This window comes from Spermophilus citellus (genome assembly GCF_964194105.1).
Source record: "Spermophilus citellus genome assembly, chromosome: 17".
Lineage (NCBI taxonomy): Eukaryota > Metazoa > Chordata > Mammalia > Rodentia > Sciuridae > Spermophilus > Spermophilus citellus.
In genome coordinates, this window is record NC_138199.1 from 57,987,096 (window position 1) to 58,008,837 (window position 21,742).

A 21,742-nucleotide genomic window follows, 5' to 3' on the forward strand; every position below is an offset into this window, starting at 1 on the left:
GTTCAGCAGCAGAAGGACAGGGTCACTTTCTCCACAGGGTAGGGCTCGGCAGTCACGACATCTGAGGCAGCCCCTGCCCTTGGCTCACTGCTCTCTCTGGGGTCCAGCCTACTCAGGAGTCAGTCAGGCAGGGGTGTGACCTCAAGAGTCAGTCTGAGGCAGGTCCTGCCCATCTTTGCAGGAGTAAGGTGGGTGGGGGGAGGAGAATGGGCAAGATGGAGTCCTTCCCCCAACCGAGGAAGGCTCAAAGTGCTGACAGTGCTGGTTTTGAGTCATTTCCCCTTCTGCACAATGACTCCAGACTAGAGAAGAGTGAGGGGGCTCTGACTCTGAGAAAGGGAGGACTTTCCAGGTGAGAAGCGAGGGGATATGAAGTCGAGATGGGAGAGAAAGGAGGTGGTCATCAGGACTGACCTCGTCCTGCTGGAAGCAGTTTGGCACGTGGCACTGGAGTTGTCAGCAGCAAGTGCCAGCAAGGACGAAGGAAAGGCACTGTCCGCTGACAGGCTGGCTGCCTGCCTTCGGGCCAGGCCTAAGTGTGCACATCCACCAGGGTGAGAAGGCCCGGGTTTCTTGGGTGACTTGTGTAGGGTCAGGAATAAAAAAATATTTTCTGTTGCAATATGAAGGGAAAAAAACCCACCTTAAAAAACTAGACCTTTTAATCAGGAATGTGGAATTGAAAATGTCCCCCAAGTCTCATTTCCACAGTGTTTGAACAGACCTAATGGAGGTGTGACAGTGAGGTGACCCCAGCCTGATGAAAGGCCCCATTGAGCCTTGAGCACCACATCTGGTGGTGTCCTTGCTCCTGAGACAGAGGGAGGTGGGAGGCCATGGGATGTCATTGGGCTTCCTGGCTTTCTCTGGGAGGCCCATGCTCTCTAGTCACACCTGAGGGTCTTCCTGAAAAGGGGAGACACTGTGACACCAAGTGGAGCCTGGGGTGATGGCAAACCCGGCTGGGATGGCTTGGGGTGGGTGAGGAGATCGGCCTAGGTTAGAGTGTTCTGTTCCTGGTATTTGCGCCGGCGGGCACAGCGGGGGCAGCCCTTCTTCACCACAGCCTGGCAGCTCTGGTGGAAGACGGTCTTGCACTCTGCACACCTGGGGAGAGAGCAGCATGCACAGTTTGTGCCAGTTGACTAGAGGCCATCCTGGGGTTGGGGCTGGCCAGGGGTCTGGTCAGATCCCATAGTGAGGCTGTGTTCTTCTTGGCAGCCCCTACCCTACCCTTAGATGATGAGATCACAGCCATGCCAAGCATGGAGATTCTCCATCCACTTCATTTCTCACAAGTGCTGCCTGAGTGTCCCTAAGTGATTTTTAAAAACACAGTTTGAAAAACAGCTCCAGGCCCATGCAGGGTTGAACCCTGGCAGGTGTACCCACTGGAAGTGGAGGAATGTGCTCCCTGGGGCAGCTTTTTATTCCCCATGTCTGGGTGAATTTTTCAATTCAGAGGCTTCTGATAATGAGCAATGACTGGGGATAAGAACAATCGCTACAGTGGCAGAAGCTGTGGCGAGCACCACCCATAGGTGCCCATTCTGTGCCAGGGGTTTAGGGCCAGGGCCATAGCTTGTTCAGTCCCTCCTCAGCTTGTTTGCAGACTGAGGTGGGGGTCCCTCTCAGTACCGGCAGCCACCTCTTCTCCAGGGTGATGGATGCTCAGTACAGGAGGGAGCCATGAGAGCCCCAGGCAGGGGCTGCTTCAGACAACTTTGCCAGCTGGGCTCTGGCACAGAGTGGATGTTCACTGTTCCTGAGTGGCAAAGCTAGGGCTACTCCCTATAATGCTGTGCAGAGCTGTGGGTGTCATGCATACCTGATTGTGGTGTCAAACTCAAAGGGGAAGATGATGTCATGGTGGTGGCAGATCTGGCAAATAAAGCCCCGCTGCGTGCACAGGTCACAGTGGTAGACATGCTGGGAGGCGAACTCAATCAGGGCCTTGAGGAACCCTTCGTACACCCCATCTGCAATCTGTAGGGATAAGCACAAGCCTGGCCTCAGGCAGCTGCATTGTGGCACCAGACTCCCCACTGAGAGGAACTGCCTCCAGCTCTTATATGAGCAAGGAGACTTCCCCAAATTGGGCTGTATCTGTCATGGGGAGTTACTGGATTTACAGATGAGATCCAAATCTACTCCATTCTCTTGAGCAAAGCAGTGTCCTACACTTTCAACCCAGGATTCTAGAGTCTGCTGCCTGCCAGGGAACCAGGGGAGTCTGTCACTGCCCAGGATGTACTGGGGCAGCAGGAAGGCCCATTCTGAGATGTGAAAAAGTTGAACACTGCTATCTGGTCTCAATATTCGGAAACACCCCTCTTCCATCTCTTTTTCTGATTTCTCCAGGAATGAGGCCTCTCTATAGAGATTTGGGGAGAGTTGGACACGTTTACCTGCTGGAGGTCAGCGACACTGAACTTGTGGGGAGACTCTAAGAGATAATTCCTATGGTTGAGCCTGCAAAGAAAACACAAGAGCTTCCTCAGAAGGGCTTTGGAGGCTGGGCCACCCTGCATTGTCTGTTTTCCTTCCCTCAGCAATGCTAGCCAACCAAAACCCTCCTGCCTCGCCAGGCAGGGCTAAGAGCACAAGTCAGCTGGACCAGACTTGCCCTGGCCTCCCAGGTAAACTAACCAGCTGGTGGGTCCTTGGGCAAGTTGCTTAATCTCTGAACCTCAGGTATCTTCCTCTAAGAAGTGAAATTGTTTTTGATGATTAAATAATCTATTTAGAGCATTCGGTACAGTGCCCGGCAGGTTGTGAGCACATAACTAATAATGATGAGGGTGGAGCTGGGGCTGTGGCTCAGTGGTACAGCGCTTGCCTAGCATGTGTGAGGCACTGGGTTCGATTCTCAGCTCTGCATATAAATAAATGAACAAAACAAAGGCCCATCAGCGACTAAAAAATTTTTTTAAAAAATAATAATGAGGATGAGGATGATGAAAACTGACAGCCAGTACCAGGAACTGGCTGAGATTTTACCCTCAGTCACTCATCTGTCCTTGCAACAATGCTCTGAGGCTGAGCCTGTTGCAACTCCCACTTTGAGAAAATGGGCAAATGTGGAGAGTTTAAATAATTTGCCTGGGGTCACACAGTAAGAGTCAGAGGAGGAACTTGCATGCAGGTGTCTGGTTCTAAAGCCAGCATCCTTCTCCACTCCACTGAAACTCTACCACCATTACATACCAGGGACCCTGCTGAGGACAGAAATGCAGGAGATACAGCTGCTGCCCTCTGGCAGCCCCTGGTCTAGCTGAAGAAAAGACATTCCAGTATCTGGTTTCAGTGCTACATGAAAGGAACTGAGATGTGTTCTAAGCACAGCAGATCCCGTTTCAGAGGGGAATGGAGTGGAGGACAAGGGCTGCCGCCAGCCCTGTTTTGGTTCCCACTACACCAACAGCCGAGACTCTAGGTCACATCCTGAGGGATGGAGAGGAAGTGCCTGCAGAAAATCCCTGGCACAGAACCCTATCCAGCCTTGCTCATGTGCCTGTGCAGGTCCTGGGGTGGGGGGTGGATACTCAAAGTCAGAGGAAGCTTGAGAACCTGCACAGGATGCCCTGGACACCTGGAGCAGATGGTGTCTGGCATCAGGAATGGGGGCTTGGCCATACCCCATCCAATGGCTTTAGTGTGGTTCAGGGGGAGCCCAGTGTGGGATGGTCCCACAAACAGCCAGGCAGGCCACACTGTGCCATGTGGGGTGAGGACACTGCCAACTTGCCTCTCAGTTTACCATGCTGGTTTCCTTAGTAAACTTCCAGCTTTCTGGGAACAGGAAGCTGCCATTTATCACCAGGAAAACATGGTGGGAGACAGGCACACAGGCTGGCTCCAAGCTGGCAGGAAGGGTGGGGCTGAGTTGGATGGAGAGGTCCCTGTCTTCTACCTCTGTCTACAGTCCTGGCAGCCAGTCAGGCCTATAGTCTGATCTGAGAGTCACTGTGCCCTGGGCCTGTCACACTCTCAGTGGGGCTCTATAACTGATGCTGTGTCAAGGCCAGAAGGAAAGCAGTACCACTCATGCTGTCCTCCAGAAGAGAAACACCTGGGCACAGGAGAAAACCCTGGGCTACTCTGGGCCTCAGCTTCTCACCCATAAAAAAGAAAGACCCCTCTTAGTCCTCTGGTGTGAGGCTGATTGTCTGGAGAAGAGACCGGAGAGAATTTCAGGGGTCTCTGGGAGACAGTGGAAGTTGAAGAAGGTTGCTTTTTAACTCCTATAACTTACAGGGTGATGGGACAGAAGGCCACATGAACATAGGGATTACTGACCCTGGCAAGGCCAAATGATCTGCAGGTCTCGAGTGGGCAGCCCGGTGCTACCTCTTTCTGAGCCCCTCTTCCTCCTCTATCTACCCCTACTCAGATGTTGGTAGGAGCCACCAGGTCTGGTGAGAACATCCCTGTGAGGCATTTCTGTGATGGTTCCTTCCCAAAGGCCCAAAAGAATGCTTTTAGAAACATGTCCCAGACCTGCAAGAGGACCCCTTTATCTCAGGGGACCCACAAGTCTGTTGCCATTGGCAAGGGGCAGCTCCTCTTGAATTTACCTCCTACATCCAGAACCTGATAGTGTCCTCTCCTTTCTCGTCCTCCCAGCCTCCCCTCTGGCTAGCTCGGTCAGGTCTCCCTAGCCCCTGGAGTCAATAACGACACCAGCCACCTTGCCAGGACTCTCTCCTTAGCTCTTGCACCCTCTGTTGCTAGAACGGTCTCTTAACCACAGACTGAACCATGACAGTCTGGGCTCAGACCCTTCAGTGGCTCCATGCTGGTGGCAGATGAAGTGCAAAGGACTTCAGTGGGGGCCACAGGGCCTCCGAGTTCTGGTCCCTGGCCCTGCATCCAGCTGTCTTGAGCCTGTTTGGGCCCTTGTGAACTGTGCTCCATCCGCTGCCCACTTAAGGCCCCTCAGCCAGGAAAGCCAGGCCTTTCCCTGGCCCTTTCTTCTCTAGCAGTTCTTCTAAACCCCAGTTCAACAAACACAAGCTGCCCCTGGTACTGAGCAGCTCTGCTCCAGTGTGCTGACAGTGAGGCCTGGGTGCAGGTGGTGGTGGAATCTGAGAAGAGCTGACACGCACGTTCTGTTTCATTCCCTTTTATTATAAACACCCCTTTCAAATTGACTAACTTTGTAAGGAAAATAAGTATTTTCTTAAAATGAAAGAATGCTGCAAACCCTTAACCCTGATGCCATCTCTTGGAACCCCCTGGCCCCTGCCCAGTTGAGTCAGGTGCCCCTTCAGGCACATACCAAGCTGACCCAGGCCATCTGCCTGCTTATCTGTAGCTCAGACACTGAGCCCCTCACCATGACGTGGAAGGCCACATGAATATAGGGATTACTGACCCATTTTACAGGCAAGAAAGCTGGAGTTCAGAGACGTGACTTCCCTGAGTCATGTGGGTCTGGAGCTGGGCAGGAGCTATTCCTATGCTCTTTCCCCTGTCTTATTAATTCCTCTAAAAGGGGACTTCCACAAGTGTGGCCTCGTCCTCTAGCAGGCCAGGTACACAGGGATGGGACAGCAGGGCCAGAGAGTCAGAGGCAGGCTGCCCATGGCACCAATCATAGGCTGGCTCAGAGAAGGTTCAGCAGGCAGAGTGTGGGGTGAGGTCAGTGCTAGCCCACCCTGCAGGTGTCAGGAAGGGTGACAGAGGTACCACTTGTCACCTGTTTGTTTTTGTGTGTGTGTGTGGGTGTGTGCTGGGGATTGAACTCGGGGCCTCACACATGCTAGACATGACCCCAGGTTTTTATCACCTGGTTAGGGGCAGGAAGGCAGACCTCTGGAGAGTCTGGAGTCCTGGGTCACAGAACCTCAGAAAAGAGAGGAGAGAGTCAGCCTCACTGAAAAGGGCGGGCCCAGGTACCCAGCTGGTGTGGGGTGGCAGAGCCTTTAGGGGCTTTCTGTTCTTCCAGGCCCTGCAGAAGAGAAAGCCCTGGGGGCTTTGCGGGCCTGTGAGGGACCAGTTCTCCGAGTACCCACCAGAGAGCTCCCTGCAGCACTGGACAGCCCCAGGGGACCTGTATGGGCATACCCTTGCCCGGAGGAGCAAAGCAGGCATGACTCTGGGAAAAACAACTGCACTCAGGGCCGAGAAGACACCCTTCAGACAGTGCTCCCTGGCAGCCTCTGAGGAGGTGAGGCTCTGGAGAAGGTGGAGGTGCTTATAAATTACTCTGGTTTCAAAGGCCCAGAAAAGGTGAACACAAAGCCCATGCTGGGCTAGGAGAGGTTTGTGACGGCAGGGAGACTATCTGAGTCCATCCTGAAGCTTGCAGTCACCTTCCATCCCTGGGAAACAAAGGCCTCCAGCCCTGGGTACCCGGGAGCTTCTTGGAAGGGCTCCTGAGGGTGTGCACTGATCACACACTCCTGGAGGGTTTCAGGAAGGATGCTGCCATGGACAGCAGCATCTAACAGTTGAGGCACAGAGGATGGGCCGGCAGGAAGGAGACCCAGAGCACAGCCATCATCACCTGGCTAGCTGTGTCTCGCCTGCCTCTACTCACGCTTCCTACCTCCCTTTCCATTCCAGACAATGCTCTCCCTGTGCTTTCTGTGTATAGTGCCTTCCTTTGGGGCCTGTACCTGCTATTCCTCTCTCTGGAACACTCTTCCCCTCCTCTTTCCTCTTCTACCTCCTAATCAGTTTTCAGGTCTCACCTTACGCGTCACTTCCTCTAGGAAGTCTTCCCCACTGGGACCTCCCCTGATCTGGTTAGAGGTCTTACTTGAGCTTCTGGGTATCCTTCTCCTCTCCCCACCGCCCCCTGATTGGAGTTGCTGGTTAGCTCATTGCCTTCCCTCCTAGACCAGAGGCTTTCAGAGGGGAGGACTCTGGTATACTTTACTCAGCATTGCACCCTGTACACCTTGCCAGGTGCTTGGCTATGTTCTCAACAAATAAATCACCCCCCCCCCCACACACACACTCCCCACCCTCACACCCACACATTTTTGGTGGTACTGGGGATTAAACCCAGGGATGCACCACCACTGAGCTACATCCCCGGTCCTTTTTATTTTACGAGACAGGGTCTTATTAAATTGCACAGGCTGGCCTTGAATTTATAATCCTTATTACTCAGCCTCCCAAGCAGTCAATTTGTTGAATAAATAAATAAATAAATAAATGAACAAAATCTACCCCTGAGGGGCTGGAGTTGTGGCTCAGTGGTAAAGCACTTGCCTAGCATGTGTGAGGCACTGGATTCGATCCTCAGCACCATACAAAATTAAACAAGTAAAATAAAGGTATGTTGTTCATCTAAAACTAAAAAAAAAATTTAAAAATTAAAAAAAAAAAAAAACCAAGTCAAAAAACAAAACACCCCTGAAGGATGTGGTGATTTTGCAAGCCCAATGGGAAGTTCTCTGCCCAGCCCTGGCATTGCTCAAGGAGCCGCCTTGAGCGTGTGTGGCCTGTGCATGTAGAAGGTACTCACCTCTTGCTCAGCTCCTTCAGGGCACCACTTCGACATAGGCCCAGGTAATCCCCCAGAAGCTTCAGTTGTTCCCGGTTCCTGCCAATGAGGCGCATCTGCTCCACATGCTCATACAGAGAGGCATTCACCAGCTGCAGGTTGACTAGGGGCTGGGCCCGGATCTGCGCCAGAAACTTCAGGGCCTGCCGACAGACCTGGGGGCACCACGGAAAGGCTGGCTGTTAGCGACGCCTACACTGCCCAGCTCTCACCTGCCCTGTAGCCCTCTCCAAGGGATGTAGCACTAGCTTCATCTTATAGACTAGGAAACTGAGGTTCAGAGCGATGATGCTACTTAGCCAAGAGCACACAGCTCAGAAATGGTACAGTCCGACTCCCAAACCAGCTTTTCCTCTAATGACACCCATGTTGCCCCCTCCCAACCATGACAAGATATGGGAGGTCACTCTGGATAAGGCCCCCTCCTCCGGGCCTCACAGATCTTTCCCACTCTTTCCTGTAAGCCCAACTTCCTTTTCCTGCCTATAGGAAACAGGTGCTCCCCTCTGGGCCCTGACTCAGGAACCAGGTGACTGGTGTTGCGGCTCTAGCTACAGGAAACCACAGAGCAGACACAGCTTAACAAGATTCCCCAAATGCACTGGGCTCTTGCCAACAACCACCAGGACTCCCCTGTGACTCTGTGGAGCTGAGTGATCAATCTCAGCTTCTCTCAACAGATTGAAAGAGGGTTGAAGGTTCTACCTAAGATCCTGGCCCTAATACAGTTTGCCAGACATAGGGAGGGACCTTGATCACATCCTCTTTTCATCCACAGAACAAGCCATGGGGAGAGGTGGCATCATTTCTATTCTATAGATGAGGAAACTGAGGCTCTGAGAAGCTGAAGTATCTGACCTGCCTGTGGAAAGTGGAGCCCAGGTCTGAGCTGCAGTGTTGTTTCTGAACACCAGGCAGCCACTCTGACTAAAAGAACTCCTTGTGGCATGCTAAGGAGCTGGGGCTAACTGGAGGAAAATCAAAGGATCTATGCCAGGAGACTATTTAGCAGTGCTGGAAATTGAACCCAGGTCCTTGCTAGGCAAGTGCTCTACCACTGAGCTACATCCCAGCTTCCCCACCCCCTTTCTTTTATTTTGAGACAGGATCTTGCTAAGTTGCCAAGCTGGCCTTGAACTTGGGATCCCCCTGCCCCAACCTCCCAAGTGGTTGGTATTACAGGTGTGTGCTACCATGCCTGGCAGATTATTTTGAGTTTATATTACAAGATATTCCATGCAAGTATTTGGCAAAGGGCCTGGCACAGAGTTCATCTTCAGTAAATGTGAACTTCTGTCAGCAACTGTTTAAGAGCCTGTCTGTACCTTTGAGGGTCAGAGAATGTAATGGGGCTCTCAGAATTGTCCCTATATCTGGGAGCTGGGGAGACCTCTGGCCTCCTGTCTCCCAGCTCCACCAGCAACACTCTTCTCCCCCTGGTGACTTGGGTCAAACTGCTGTCCTCCAGCCATGGCTCAGCTCTCCTGTAACAGCCTCTGTCTGGCCTTGAGTGAGGCTCAGATGAAATACACACAGGAATGAGTGCCAAACACTGCCCAGTGCTAGAGACTGGCAGGGACTTTGTGCTCCCCAGGGGCTGTCCCTATCCTGTGGGCGTGGAAGAGAAAGACAAAAGCAAAACCACACTCTGGGGCTGACATCCTGCCAAGTACCAGCTGGGCTTCAGAACAAGTGGGTCAGCCAGAGCTGTAACAGCAAACAATAAGGCCCCAAAGCCCTGGCCAGCCACTTTCTGTTTTGAACTTTCTTGTCTCTCTCAGGTCATTGATCTTTGATAGAGAGCTGGATATTTCCTCATCTCAGATAAGCCTAGAAAAGTTTTGCAGTTTCCTAGGGAGAAGGAAGGAAGAGCACAGGATTCCAGCACTGAGTAAGGAGGTGGCCCGACCGAAGTATCAGGGTCTGGGGAAGAGGGAATGTGCTCACGGTCAAAGGTGCATTCCTGGTGACTCTGAGGGTTAGTTTTCTGTGCATAGTTAGTTAAATACTACTGAGGGCAGGGGTGGTGATGGGTGAACAACAGAATGGCCAAAGCAAAGCCAACTTTGGGGTTTTTCCTCCCCAGAGGAGTGCAATTTACTTGGAGTCACCTTCCCTGAATTCTGAGGACACATCCATGAGGCAAGACTGTAGAGTGTGTAGGTCCTGGGCCTCGAGAGAAGAAAACAACTGCTTCTTTGTGTTTCTGTGTCTGTCTTGTGTCTGCTTTGGAAAGAAGGCAGATTTGAAAGGAGAGGGTAGCATTTGAGATAGGATAGAATAGGATGGAATAGGACAAGACAGGACAGGAAAGATTTATTAATGGATTTGTGGTTGAACAGATGAATGGGTGAATAGGTAGACAGATGGGTGGTCTTGAATTAGGAACTGAACAAGTGAATTAGGGATAAGATATAGGACTGGCCTCAGGGGAGGGAAAGGGCACTGTTAGAAGGCACTGTTCTAAGTGACAGGCAGTACTACCACAGTCTTCACAATAGACCCACGACATACACTATTTTTTTTTTCATTTTGGGGGGATCCTAGGGATTGAACTCAGGGCACATAACTACTGAGATGGCTTTTTTATATTTTATTTAGAGACAGGGTCTTGCTGAGTTGCTTAGGGCCTCACTAAGTTGCTGAGGCTGGCTCTGATTTCTTGATTCTCCTGCCTCAGCCTTCCCAGCTACGGGGATTACAAGTGTGTACCAATATGCTCGGCCTGAGACAAACACTATTATTAAACCCCTTTATGAAAAGAAAAACAAACCAAAAACCTTAAGAGATTAGGGATCTGAAGCTAACTTGCTCATGACAACACAACTAGAAAAGTGGCTATAAGGGGCTGGGGATGTGGCTCAAGCGGTAGCGCATTCATCTGGCATGCGTGCGGCCCGGGCTCGATCCTCAGCACCACATACCAACAAAGATGTTGTGTCCGCCGAGAACTAAAAAAAATAAATAAATATTAAAAATTCTCTCTCTCTCTCTCCTCTCTCACTCTCTCTTTAAAAAAAAAAAGTGGCTATAATCTTAATGGCTTAGGAGGCTAAGGCAGAAGGATTGCAAGTCTGAAGCCAGCCTCAGCAACTTAGCAAGACCCTAAGCAACTTAGTGAGAAATTGTCTCAAAATAAAAAATTAGGGCTGGGGTTGTAGTTCAGTGGTAGAACATTTGCCTATCACATGTGAGGCACTGGGTTTGATTCCCAGCACCACATAAAAATCAAATCAAATCAAATAAAGGTATTGCGACCATCTACAACTAAAAAAATATTTTAAAGAATTAAGAATTTTAAAAACCCAAAAGGACTGAGGATGTGCTCAGTTGTTAAATGCTCTTGGGTTCAATCCCCAGGAAAGGAAGGAAGGAAGGAAGGAAGGAAGGAAGGAAGGAAGGAAGGAGGGAAGGAAGGAGAATGAGACAGACAGAAAGGAAAGAAGGAGGAAGGAAGGAAGGTGGCTAAGCCCACCTAGAGAAGAGGACAATCTGAAAGATTTTAGAATATATCTTATTCAAAGAAAAAAAATATCTTGTTCAGAAGCATCTGGTGGACATACAAGAGTACCCAAGATATAATATTAGGGGCTAGGGATGTGGCTCAAGTGGTAGCGCGCTCGCTTGGCATGAGTGCGGCCCGGGTTCAATCCTCAGCACCACATACAAAAAACAAAGATGTGTGTCTGCCGAAAACTAAAAAGAAATATTAAAATTCTCTCTCTCTCTCAAAAAAAAAACAACAACGATATAATATTAAGTGAACAAGATGGGAGAGAGGAGGGGAGGGGAAGTGGGGAAAGGAAGGACAGCAGAATAAAATAGACATTATTATTGCTGTATGTATATATATGACTGCATGACCAATGTGATTCTGCAACCTGTACACTCAGAAAAATGAGAAATTATACCCCATCTGATTCAAATGTATAATACGTCAAGATCATTGTACTGTCATGTGTAATTAATTAAAACAAATTTAAAAAAAAGAAAAAAAATTAAGTGAACAAAGCAGGATGAGTCCAATATGATCCCAGCACATGTGAGGCATTGGGTTCGATTTATAAAAAATAGATGCATATGTAAATTAATGCACAGAAAAGGCTGCCCCCCAGAATATTAGTAGTGATTACCTCTGGGTGATGACACATAATTTTGACTGATTTGTCTTTGGGCTTTTCTGTAAGTTTTAATGTTGAACAATAATCCTGTATTGGACTGGGGTTGTGGATCAGTGGTAGAGTGCTTGCCTAGCATGTGCAAGGCACTGGGTTCGATTCTCAGCACCACATATAAATAAATGAACAAAATAAAGATCCATCGACATCTTAAAAAAAAAAGTCCTAGTTTTCTGCATAGGGAAAGCTTTTAAAAAAAATAACCATATATTATCTTTATAACGGGTAGAGGCCCAGAAAAAGTGCACTTTTTTCCCCCCAGCCATATATATATAATAATTATTATTATTTTTAAAATTTAGAGACAGGGTTTTGCCAAGTTGCTTAGGGCCTCACTTGCTGTGGCTGGCTTTGAACTTGCAATCTTCCTGCCTCAGCCTCTCAAGTCTCTGGGATTATAGGTATGGACCACCACACCTGGCTAAAAGCACACTTTGGAAAACATGAAATAAGTAGCCCACACAGGGCTTGCAGTTACTTGGGGCCCTCAGGGTTGGCAAAAGTAAGGTTGAATTGCTCTTTGGGGTGTGGCCAGCTGGCTGGACTGTACATTTACTTATCCAGCAATCCACCCACCCAGCCATCTACCTAACTCCATCCATCTATCCATCTATCCACCTACCCACTCAACTATCCAGCCACACATCCATTGACGTATCTGATCTATCTTATCCTGTCCCTCCTTCCTATCTGCCTGCCTATCTACCTAGTTGCTGGTGCCTTACACAGTTCTGTCTGTTTCTTGGAAGCTGCAGAGGATCATCTTCAGAGGTCTACTGGGGACTCAGGTAGGTGTTTTCAGAGCTCTGTTTGGGAGCTGCAGATAGGCACCAAGCTTTTCTCTTGGTCTTGAACCAGTGATCTTGCTCCCTAGAGCCAAACCACTTCAAACATACAAACAGCAGCAGCAAAAAGGGGAGGATATTCCTCTGTCATTCAGCAGCCATGTAGGACCATGACTCGCTGGGCCTGAGACTTACCGGGCGCTTGGTGAGGTCCCAGTTGTGGATAATTCTGGCCGGAATCACTGAAGTATCATCTTGGTGGCAGATGTCACAGTAATAGAGGCCAGAGAAGGCACACAGTTTGGGTCGTACAAAGGAGAAGCCAATCTGCCGGGAGCAGCCTAGGGAGATAGGCAGTGAGCAGAGATGGGCAGAGTCAGCTCCAGGTATCAAGAGCTACTATGGTGGGAGGAGCCTGCTAGTTATATAAATATATATATATAATATATATAAATATAAATATAACTAACATAACTAATGTATACATGTTATATTTTTAAAAAGAAGAGCACAAGGGTAAAAATGACTCACTTATATTTCCACCACTAATGATCAACACTATTAATGTAACAATACAGTATTAGAATTACTATCACAGGGCTGGGGATGTGGCTCAAGCGGTAGCGCGCTCGCCTGGCATGCGTGTGGCCTGGGTTCAATCCTCAGGACCACGTACAAAGATGTTGTGTCTGCCAAAAACTAAAAAATAATAAATATTAAAATTCTCTCTCGCTCTTTAAAAAAAAATTACTATCCCCATTTTACAGCTAAAGAAATTGATGCTCAGAGGTGAAGAAATCTGTCTGATTACACAACAACTAGTTTACACAGTGGAAATCAAATTTGGGCTGGGTTGGTTCCAAGCTTCCATGATACTCAGCGTCCTTCATCCAGTGGTTCTGCTTGCTCCCCGATGCCACCTCCTCTCCATCCACCTCCTACCGGGGCCCAGTAATGGAAGCAACCAAGTCAGGGCCAGCAGTGAAGGAGCTGAGGAAGGGGCCACAGTAGTGGATGGGGAAGCCAGCAGAAGCCAGGGTGGCCTGGACATTTCCTGAGACCAACTTGAACCCTGAGCAGCCTGTTATCTCAGGGGAGTGGGATAGGGCCAGTTTCAGCCGCTTGGTTGAAGGTCTCAGGGGGCACTGGGAGTGGGATGTGGCTGAGGCAAAAATCTAAGGCTGGCTCAAATCCTGAACACATGTTCTGCCTCCCACAGGGGCAGGGGAAAGGGTCCCCCTACCACTGAGCCACTTTGGCCTTGGGACCAAAGTGCAGGATCTCTTGCTTAACAGCTGGCTCACCCTGACCTTCACCTAATTTTCTCAAGGTTTCATTTCAGTGTCTATAAAACTCAGCTGCTACTTGCTATTTTTGTGGGGATATTACAAAGTAATAATGAGACCATATTCTGAAAGTGACCGCAAACTGAAATACAACCCAGTGTGCACCAATGTCTGCCCAGCCACGGGGCTGTGCTACAGGGTGGAGAGGAAGCAGGAAGTTGGGGTTTCACAGTCCTGGCTGTCAGGTGACAGCCATGGGGAGACCTGTTCTCTGTGACAGCACTTACTTCACAGGTGGGAAGTGTCCCCTCACAAGTGCTAAAGTCCTGCCCCTTAGGCTGAAGAGAGAAGGGTGAGTTCTGGGGCAGCAGTGCTGCTTGCAGGTGTTTTCTGTAGGAAGCTCTGCTCAGCCTGTTTCTCCCATCTTCCAGGGGGCCACTGCAGGCCACTTCCTTCCAGACATTTAAGGAGGCTTTCCCCTCTGGTCCCGCAGGCTCCTCCCTCCCCCCAGGTCAGCCCTGAAATTGGAACTCAACTTATTGTGGCCTTCTGCAGCAGTGCAGCTGGCATGTCCCCCTGCACAGGGGAGTGAGTGGTACATCACATAGGCTTGGACAATTCAAGGGCCTCTGGGGTCCTCTCCACTAGCACAGGCTCTGAGAGAGCAACCATCAAGGTCCAGTTCTGTCTCTAACATTTACTAGCTGTATGAGCCTGAGCCAAAGCACTTACCAGCTCTGGGCCTCAGCTTCCTCACCTATAAACAGAGTAACAGCCCCAGTCTCTACTAAATGAGATAATCCAAATAAAGCATCTGGCTCAGTGCCCCACACAAAGGTATTAGATTCAATGGTGATAATAACAAGGCAGATGCAGTGACATGAAATAATACCCATAATGTATTACTAAGGAGAAAAAAACAAATTGCAGAATAACACATAGAGCTGTGCTGCCTGAGACAGTGCCATGCACCATAGGTGTCCCTTTTAAGTGAATTTAGCAAATTAAAAAAAAAAAAAATTTTTTTTTTTAGTTGTAGAAGAATACAATACCTTTATTTTATTTATTTTTATGTGGTGCTGAGGATCGAGCCCAGGGTCTCACACATGCTAGGCAAGTGCTTTACCACTGAGTCACCACCCCAGCCCTTAAGTGAATTTAAATGGAAAACAGTTCCTTATGCACACTAGCCACGTGTTAAGCACCCAGTGACCACACGTGGCTCACAGCTACCACAGCAGACAGCACAGATCTAGAACTTTTCATTAACACAGGAAGTTATACTGGACAGCATGGAATAGCATGACTTGCAAAAACATGCACAAATACTTGCTTTGGGAGAATCCCAGGCCCCTTTTGTAAAAGAATATGACAGTGTAGCAAGAAGATAATGCAGAAAGGAGACAGCAACAGGAAGCATGGTTGTCACCCACAGGTCCCACCCAGCAGCAGGAGAGGGGAGAGACAGGGGGCTGCCCAAGAGCAGGCAGCTGGCCCCACTGGGTGCTGGGGAGGTGCACAGGCTTCCTGGAAGCCCACTGATACGTCAGCTCAGGGGAAGGATGAAGGCACAGGGAGGGCCCCAAATCAGGAAGTAGAGCAAGGCTGGCAGGCAGTGGGTGGTGGGAGTCAGCACCTGCGCAGAAGCAGCCCTGGGAGTCTAGGCCTTTCTCCGTGGGGATGGCCACCAGGTACTGCAACAGGAAGCCATTCTCCCGGGTGGCGAACTTCAGCACCTCCTGACAGTTTTCATCCAGACTCCCGCCAAGTGTCACAGCCTCCTCGGCTGTCTCCAGGTATGATGCCAAGACCTTGCGGACCAGGTCCCTCCACAGGGCAGCCTCCTCGGCGGTCCCTGCCTGCAGCTTCAGCACAGCCTTGGCTGTGATGATTTTGAAAAAGGCCGGGCCCCCTAGGCTTGTGTCTGGCAGGATGTCTCGGATGGTCTCCACTCCATGGCTGTCACTTAGCATCTTCTCATTGTTTTTCACTCGGAAGCATTTAAGAGACTCCAAAGACAAGGAAAAAATATAGGGTATCCAGGTCCTGTCCGCATACAGGTACAGAAGGGATTCTTTGATAGCATCTGGCTCCGGAACCTGGGCAGATGTCCAGTCAAACTGTGTGCCCTGGGGGACTGTGGGCTCCGGAAGCAAGGCTGAGTAAGAGAGGTGTCCACCTAGGGGAGCCTCAGCGGGGTCCTCAGGTTGGTCTGGATACTGGATGTTCACCCACTCGTCCTCCTGCTGAGGCCGGACCTTCTGCAGGGCCTCCCGCACCCGGTCAAGCCAGTCCTCAGCCTCATCCTGAGAGGAGGCACGCAGGGCCAGCTTCTTGCCAGAGAAGACTAGCTCAAAGCGCCCATCACTGTGGGCCGGCCCCACTGCCTCACAGCGCAGCAGAGAGCAGCTTTCCACACAGGTGCGCTCCTCATCACTCAGGTAGAGGCGGAGCTCCAGAGGGGAGAGCTCGCAGAAGAACTCTTTCCAGATGCCCATGGCCCCTCGCCGAGCCACTGTGCCCAGCTTCATGAGGCCCCGGAATGGGTTGGACAGCCCTAGAAGCAGAAAGAGGCACTTTAGAGTATGGGCCACAGTGGAAATCCCCAGAACACAGCCGGTCATGGGCCACTGTCAGATGAGATTCTGAAAGCTGGATGGGAATATTTTTGAGCACCTTGGCCAATCCTCCTCAGCACTGACCTCATTTCCTGCACTTTGCTGAGAAGATGAATGTGCTCATATACACTCTGGCATCTGGGCCTTCATTGGACCTTGCCTCCTGTCATTAGGTTGTGCTTCTAAGTGAGGCCAACCCCTCCCCACACCCACACAAGGCCAAGGACATCTTTCCAGCAATTCCCTTTCTCCTGTGTCGCTCTTTCCTCCCTTCTCTACTTGATCAGGCCCTCTGGCACACAGAATGCTGTAATTTCTCCCATCTTTAAAATCTCTCGCCTCAACTCACATCTCTAATTACCACTTTGTTTCTTAGTCCTTTTTACAGAAAACCTGCTTAAGAAGTACAGGCATCTCTGGCTCTGTTGCTGCTCCCATTCCTTCTTGAACCTGCTCCAGTTAGACTTCTGACTTCTCACTTTACTGAAACTTCTCCTGGGAAGGCCGCCAACACCCTCCTTGTGGCCAAACCTAAGGCCTCCCTGGAGGCCTTACCTGACCCTTTATCTCCTCAGCTCCCCAACCTCTCAGGGCTGGAGCACTCTGGGGCTCAGCCCTGGGTCCCTGTCTGCTCTGTGGACACCCACTCCCTAGCTGAGCTTACCTGCTCTCAGGGCTTTATGCCAACAGACCCTGCCCCCTTTTTTCCTCTAGCCTGGACTTCACCCATGAACTTTAATACATCTACCTGCTCCACATATGTCTAAGCTGACATGCCAAAAACGATTTCCTAATTTTCTTGCTGCAAAACTGCTTCTTCCCTAATGTTCCTTATCTCATAAAATGGAGAACTTCATCCTTCTAGTTTCCTAGGCTAAAAACCATGGAGTTATCCCAGATTTTTCTTTTTCACCTTATATCCAAACCTTCAGCAAATCCTCTGAGCTTCAATACATATCTAATAGTCCCCTGCTTCTCCCCCACCTCTACTACCTCACAGCTCAGGCCACCGTCATCTCTTTCTTGGATTATGACGACAGTCCCCTGACTGGTTTGGCATCCCCTGCTGTCCTTCAGTATAGGAGCTGGAGTGATTAGTTTAAAAGATAAGCTAGAACATGTCCCTCTGCCATTCTGTCCCCAGAACAAATGCCTACCTACCTTTCATGGTCCATAGGCCTCCATGCCACTGACCTCATCTCTCACCACCCCTCCCCACTCTGCGCCAGTTGCTCTGGTCACCACTGTCCCCTGAACATGTTAAGCATGTTCTTGGCACAGGATTTTCATTTTTCTCACGGTCTGAAACACACGGATGACCTCATGCCTCCTTCCCTTCTCCCTTCCCATGACCTCACATGTCACTCTATTTGTGAGGGTGCTCTGGCTACCCTCTAGCCTGGCACTCCCTGACTCCTTATTTTCTAGGGCTCTAATCACCACCTAACCACACTCTATGATTACTTGACAGTTTTTTTATTTCCTGGAGCCCTCTGCCAGAATCCAAGTCCCATATGCTTCCCCCTGTGTCCTACACATCTAGAATACTGCCTGGCACATTAGAGACACCAACGAATACCTGTTCAATGAACAAAGGAATGAAGGCCTGTGACCCACACTGCTCAATGCTCCTTGCTCCTCTGGAGTCTGCTACATTATAAGGAGGGGTCCAAAGGCCACAAAATTCTCTTTCCCCCAGCCTGGAGATTTGTACTGCATAGGGTTTCCTGACCCCGTGGATATCCTAAGTAAGAAGCATACCACTGGGGGTAAGGGTTGTGGCTCAGTGGTAGAGCGCTTGCCTAGTATGTGTGAGGAACTGGGTTTGATGCTCAGTACCACATAAAAATAAATAAAAAAATATTGTGTCCATCTACCACTAAAAAAAAAAAGAAAAAAGAAAAAGAGAAAGAAAGAAAGAAAAAGAAAAAAAAAGAAAGAAAGACAAAGAAAAAAGCACACCTTCTCAGACATGGTTAGAGACCACAGCCAAAAGCAGGTGGGACAAACCCAAAAGAAGCCAACATGGAGACCAGGGCTCTTCCCACCCAGAGCCCCATGAACCTGACAGAATTCTCAGCTAGGTCACTATAAACAGAAAATGAGGAGAAACTGATGCCAGGACCCCATTATTTTGTTTGTTATAAAAGGAACTCATTTTGAGGGTTACAGAAAAATTAGGTTATGGTTATTTAGTGCTTTTTGGAATTTCATAGGGTGGGACCTTCACAATAAATAGCACATGGAGGACAGAAACAAACACAAGACCTGATAAAGCCCACCAGCTTTGTTAAATGAACCATCTAAAATAAGGCTTTTAGAAGGAGCTGTTAGAACACCTCGGCCTCCAAGGTGCAGGGTGCTCTGAGCACAGAGGGAATCAAGAATCCTCTGTAATTCTCAATTTTATAGTGCAATTTCAGGGAGCGTATTTCTGTTTCAATATATGAAACAGTATTTTAATTCTCTGTAGATAGGTTTTAACACTATCTCAATAAGATTTTATAAGAGAATACAGTACTTTTCCTAAAATGCTCTTCTGAATTACTAAGCACGAGTATGCCTCTTATTACATTCTGATATGAAGTTTCTCTAGGAGAACACGCCACCTATTGGATAATGGCAAACAAGACTTTACAACTGCACGGTACCTGACGAGCCACCTACCCATCTGCCTGCGGTGCACCACCCGGAAGTTTTTATGTTCCGGAGCTGGTGCTGCCCTGGGTTTCCTGCTTCCTGGGGAAGGCACACATGCTTTGTCTAATGCCCCCAGGGAGCAGCTCTTTCTTGGTCCTTGAGAAAAATGCCTGTGGAGAGCAGGCCTTGACTCTGGAGTTCCTCGAGAACCAGCTCCGGAGCCATCTGTGGTGCTCTCAGGGGCTTGCTCCTGGGTAGGCCGGTAGAAGTCATCTTCAGAGATCCAGTTTCTGCTTTTCTGTTGAGAAAGAAGTAAAGATAGAGATTGTCTGATGTTTAAGGTTTAAAAAATTATATACCGTAAAATGACGCCCCCCCCACTTTTTTTTGTGGTGCTGGGGATCAAACCCAGGGCCTTGTGCATGCGAGGCAAGCACTCTACTAACTGAGCTCTATCCCCAGCCCAAAATGAACCCATTTTTAAGGGCATATAATTCAATAATTTTGGTATATTCCCAGAGTTGTGCAACCATCCCCTTAATCTAAGTTCAGAACATTTTCATCACACCAAAAAGAAACCCATACCTACTGGCAGGCACCCTCATTTCCCCATGACCATTCCGGCTCTGGGAAACCACTCATCTATTTTCTGGTTTTATAGATTTACACAATCTGGCTATTTCATATAAAAGGAATCATATAATGTGTGATCTTTTGTGACTGACTTTTTTTCTCTTAGCATAATGTTTTCACCAAGTATATGTGAAAATTCAAATTCTTTTTTATGGCCAAATAATTGTATAGATGAACATATTTTATTTATCCATTCATGAGTGGATGGGTATTTGGGATGTTTCCACTTTTGGCTATTGTGATTAATACTGCTATGAAAATCGATGTACATGTTTTTGTGTGGATTCAGGTTTCCCTTTTCTTGGCTACATACTTAGGAGTGGATTTGTGGGGTTGTATGAAACTCTAAGTTTAACATATTGAGGACCTGTTAAACCATTTCCCAAAGTGGCTACACAATTTTACATTTCCATCAGCAATTTATGAGGGAACTAATTTCTCTATAAACTCTCCAATGTTTGTTATTTCTTGATTACAGCCATCCTGATGGGTGTGAAGGGCTATCTCATTGCAGTTTTCTTCTTTTTTTTTTTTCTCTCATTGCTGTTTTGATCTGCACCTCCCTAATGTCTAATGATACTGAACATCTTTTCATGTGTTGGGTGGTATTGATATATCTTCTTTGGGGAAAAAAAAAACCAATTTGAATCCTTTGGCCACTTTTAATTAATTTATCTTTGTTGTTAAGTGCTGAGTTGTGCCCCCCCTCCCCTGCAAAGACTTGTTGAGCTCTTAACCCCAGCACCTCAGAATGTGATCTTTATTTAGATGTAGATGTAATTAGTTAAGATGAGGTCATACTAGAGTAGGGTAGACCCTTCATCCAAAACGAGTTATGTCCTTATACAAAGAGAAGGCAAGACACACACAGAGGAAAACACCAGTGAAGACAGAGCACAGAGGGGGAGTGCAGGGGAAGGTGGAGGGTGAGTCTACAAGTTCAGGGACACCAAGGTTTGCTGGCTACACTGGTAGTGAAGAGAAAGGAATGGCACAGATTCCTCGCTGTAATCTCCAGAAGGAATCAACCCTGCTGACATCTGGATTTTAAACTTCTAGCCTCCAGAGCTATCAAAGAACACATTTCTGTTATTGTAAGCTGTCTGGTTATGGCACCCTATCATGGCTGCTCTAAAAAAAAAAAAATTATATATATATATATATATATATATATATATATATATATATATATATATAATTTTTTTTTTTTTTTGCAAGGGTTCTTTAACATTCTAGGAACTAGACCTTGACCCAGTTATATGATTCACCAGTGATCTCTCCCATTCTGTGGCTGTCTTTTCACTTTCTTTCTTTCTTTAATTTGTTCTTTTTAGGTATACACGACAGTAGACAACAGAGTGTATTTTGACACATCATGTATACATTGAGTATAACTTATTCTAATCTTTCACTTTCTTTTTTTTAATTTAACCTTTATTTTTTTTAATCTATTTATTTTTTATGTGGTGCTGTGGATCGAACCCAGGGCCTCACTCGTGCTAGACAAGTGCTCTGCCACTGAGCCACAACCCCAGCTTTCTTTTCACTTTCTTAATGGTGCCTCTGGAAGCACAAAAGTTTTTAATTTTGATGAAGTCCAATTTACCTATTTTTTTCTTTTGTCTCTGCTCCTGGTGTTGTAACTAAGAAACCATCGCCAAAGCCAGCGTCATGAAGATCTACTCCTACGCTTTCTACTAAAAGCTTTACAAATTTAGCTCTTACATTTAGGTCTATGCTCAGTGTTAATTTTTGTGCTAGGTCTAAGGAAGGAGTGCAATTTGATCCCTTTGCAGGTGGACACCAGCTGCCCAGCATGTTGGTTCTTCTGCCCTGCTTACGGGGCTGGAGATGAGGGAGGTGTGGGGAACAGGACTCAGTTCTGTGCCTGCCTCTGCCTCGGCCGCCCTAGAACGCCACCACAGGCAGGCCCTTCCCCGCCCCTTCTGCGGTGCTCTCTGAGTGCCCTCTCTGTCTGAAGCTCACCTAACAGAGGAAGTCGGAGAAGTGTGGGGTCTGTGGGCTAGTGGGAATGAATTCCAGTTCCTTTATTTCACTATTTCAAGCCCTCCCTGCTTCTGTG

At 48.4% G+C, this 21,742-nt stretch overlaps 1 protein-coding gene across 3 annotated transcripts in view; it reads right to left on the reverse strand.

The window, feature by feature from the left end:
• Nucleotides 1-803: 803 nt before the first annotated feature.
• The window catches only part of PLEKHM1 (pleckstrin homology and RUN domain containing M1), a 43,812-nt gene continuing 22,873 nt past the window's right edge, over nucleotides 804-21,742 (reverse strand). For 2 of the 3 annotated variants that reach the window (XM_081271020.1, XM_081271021.1), the window contains exons 6-12: nucleotides 19,054-19,324; nucleotides 15,405-16,325; nucleotides 12,678-12,823; nucleotides 7,481-7,674; nucleotides 2,409-2,472; nucleotides 1,829-1,986; nucleotides 804-1,107 (exon numbers count right to left, since the gene is read on the reverse strand). In XM_081271020.1, coding sequence (XP_081127146.1) covers nucleotides 996-1,107; nucleotides 1,829-1,986; nucleotides 2,409-2,472; nucleotides 7,481-7,674; nucleotides 12,678-12,823; nucleotides 15,405-16,325; nucleotides 19,054-19,324 — 1,866 coding nt within the window. In that variant the 3' untranslated portion in view covers nucleotides 804-995. Of the gene's footprint in view, nucleotides 1,108-1,828; nucleotides 1,987-2,408; nucleotides 2,473-7,480; nucleotides 7,675-7,698; nucleotides 9,746-12,677; nucleotides 12,824-15,404; nucleotides 16,326-19,053; nucleotides 19,325-21,742 lie in introns of those variants that run through there. The other variant, XM_081271022.1, reaches the window with a different exon arrangement.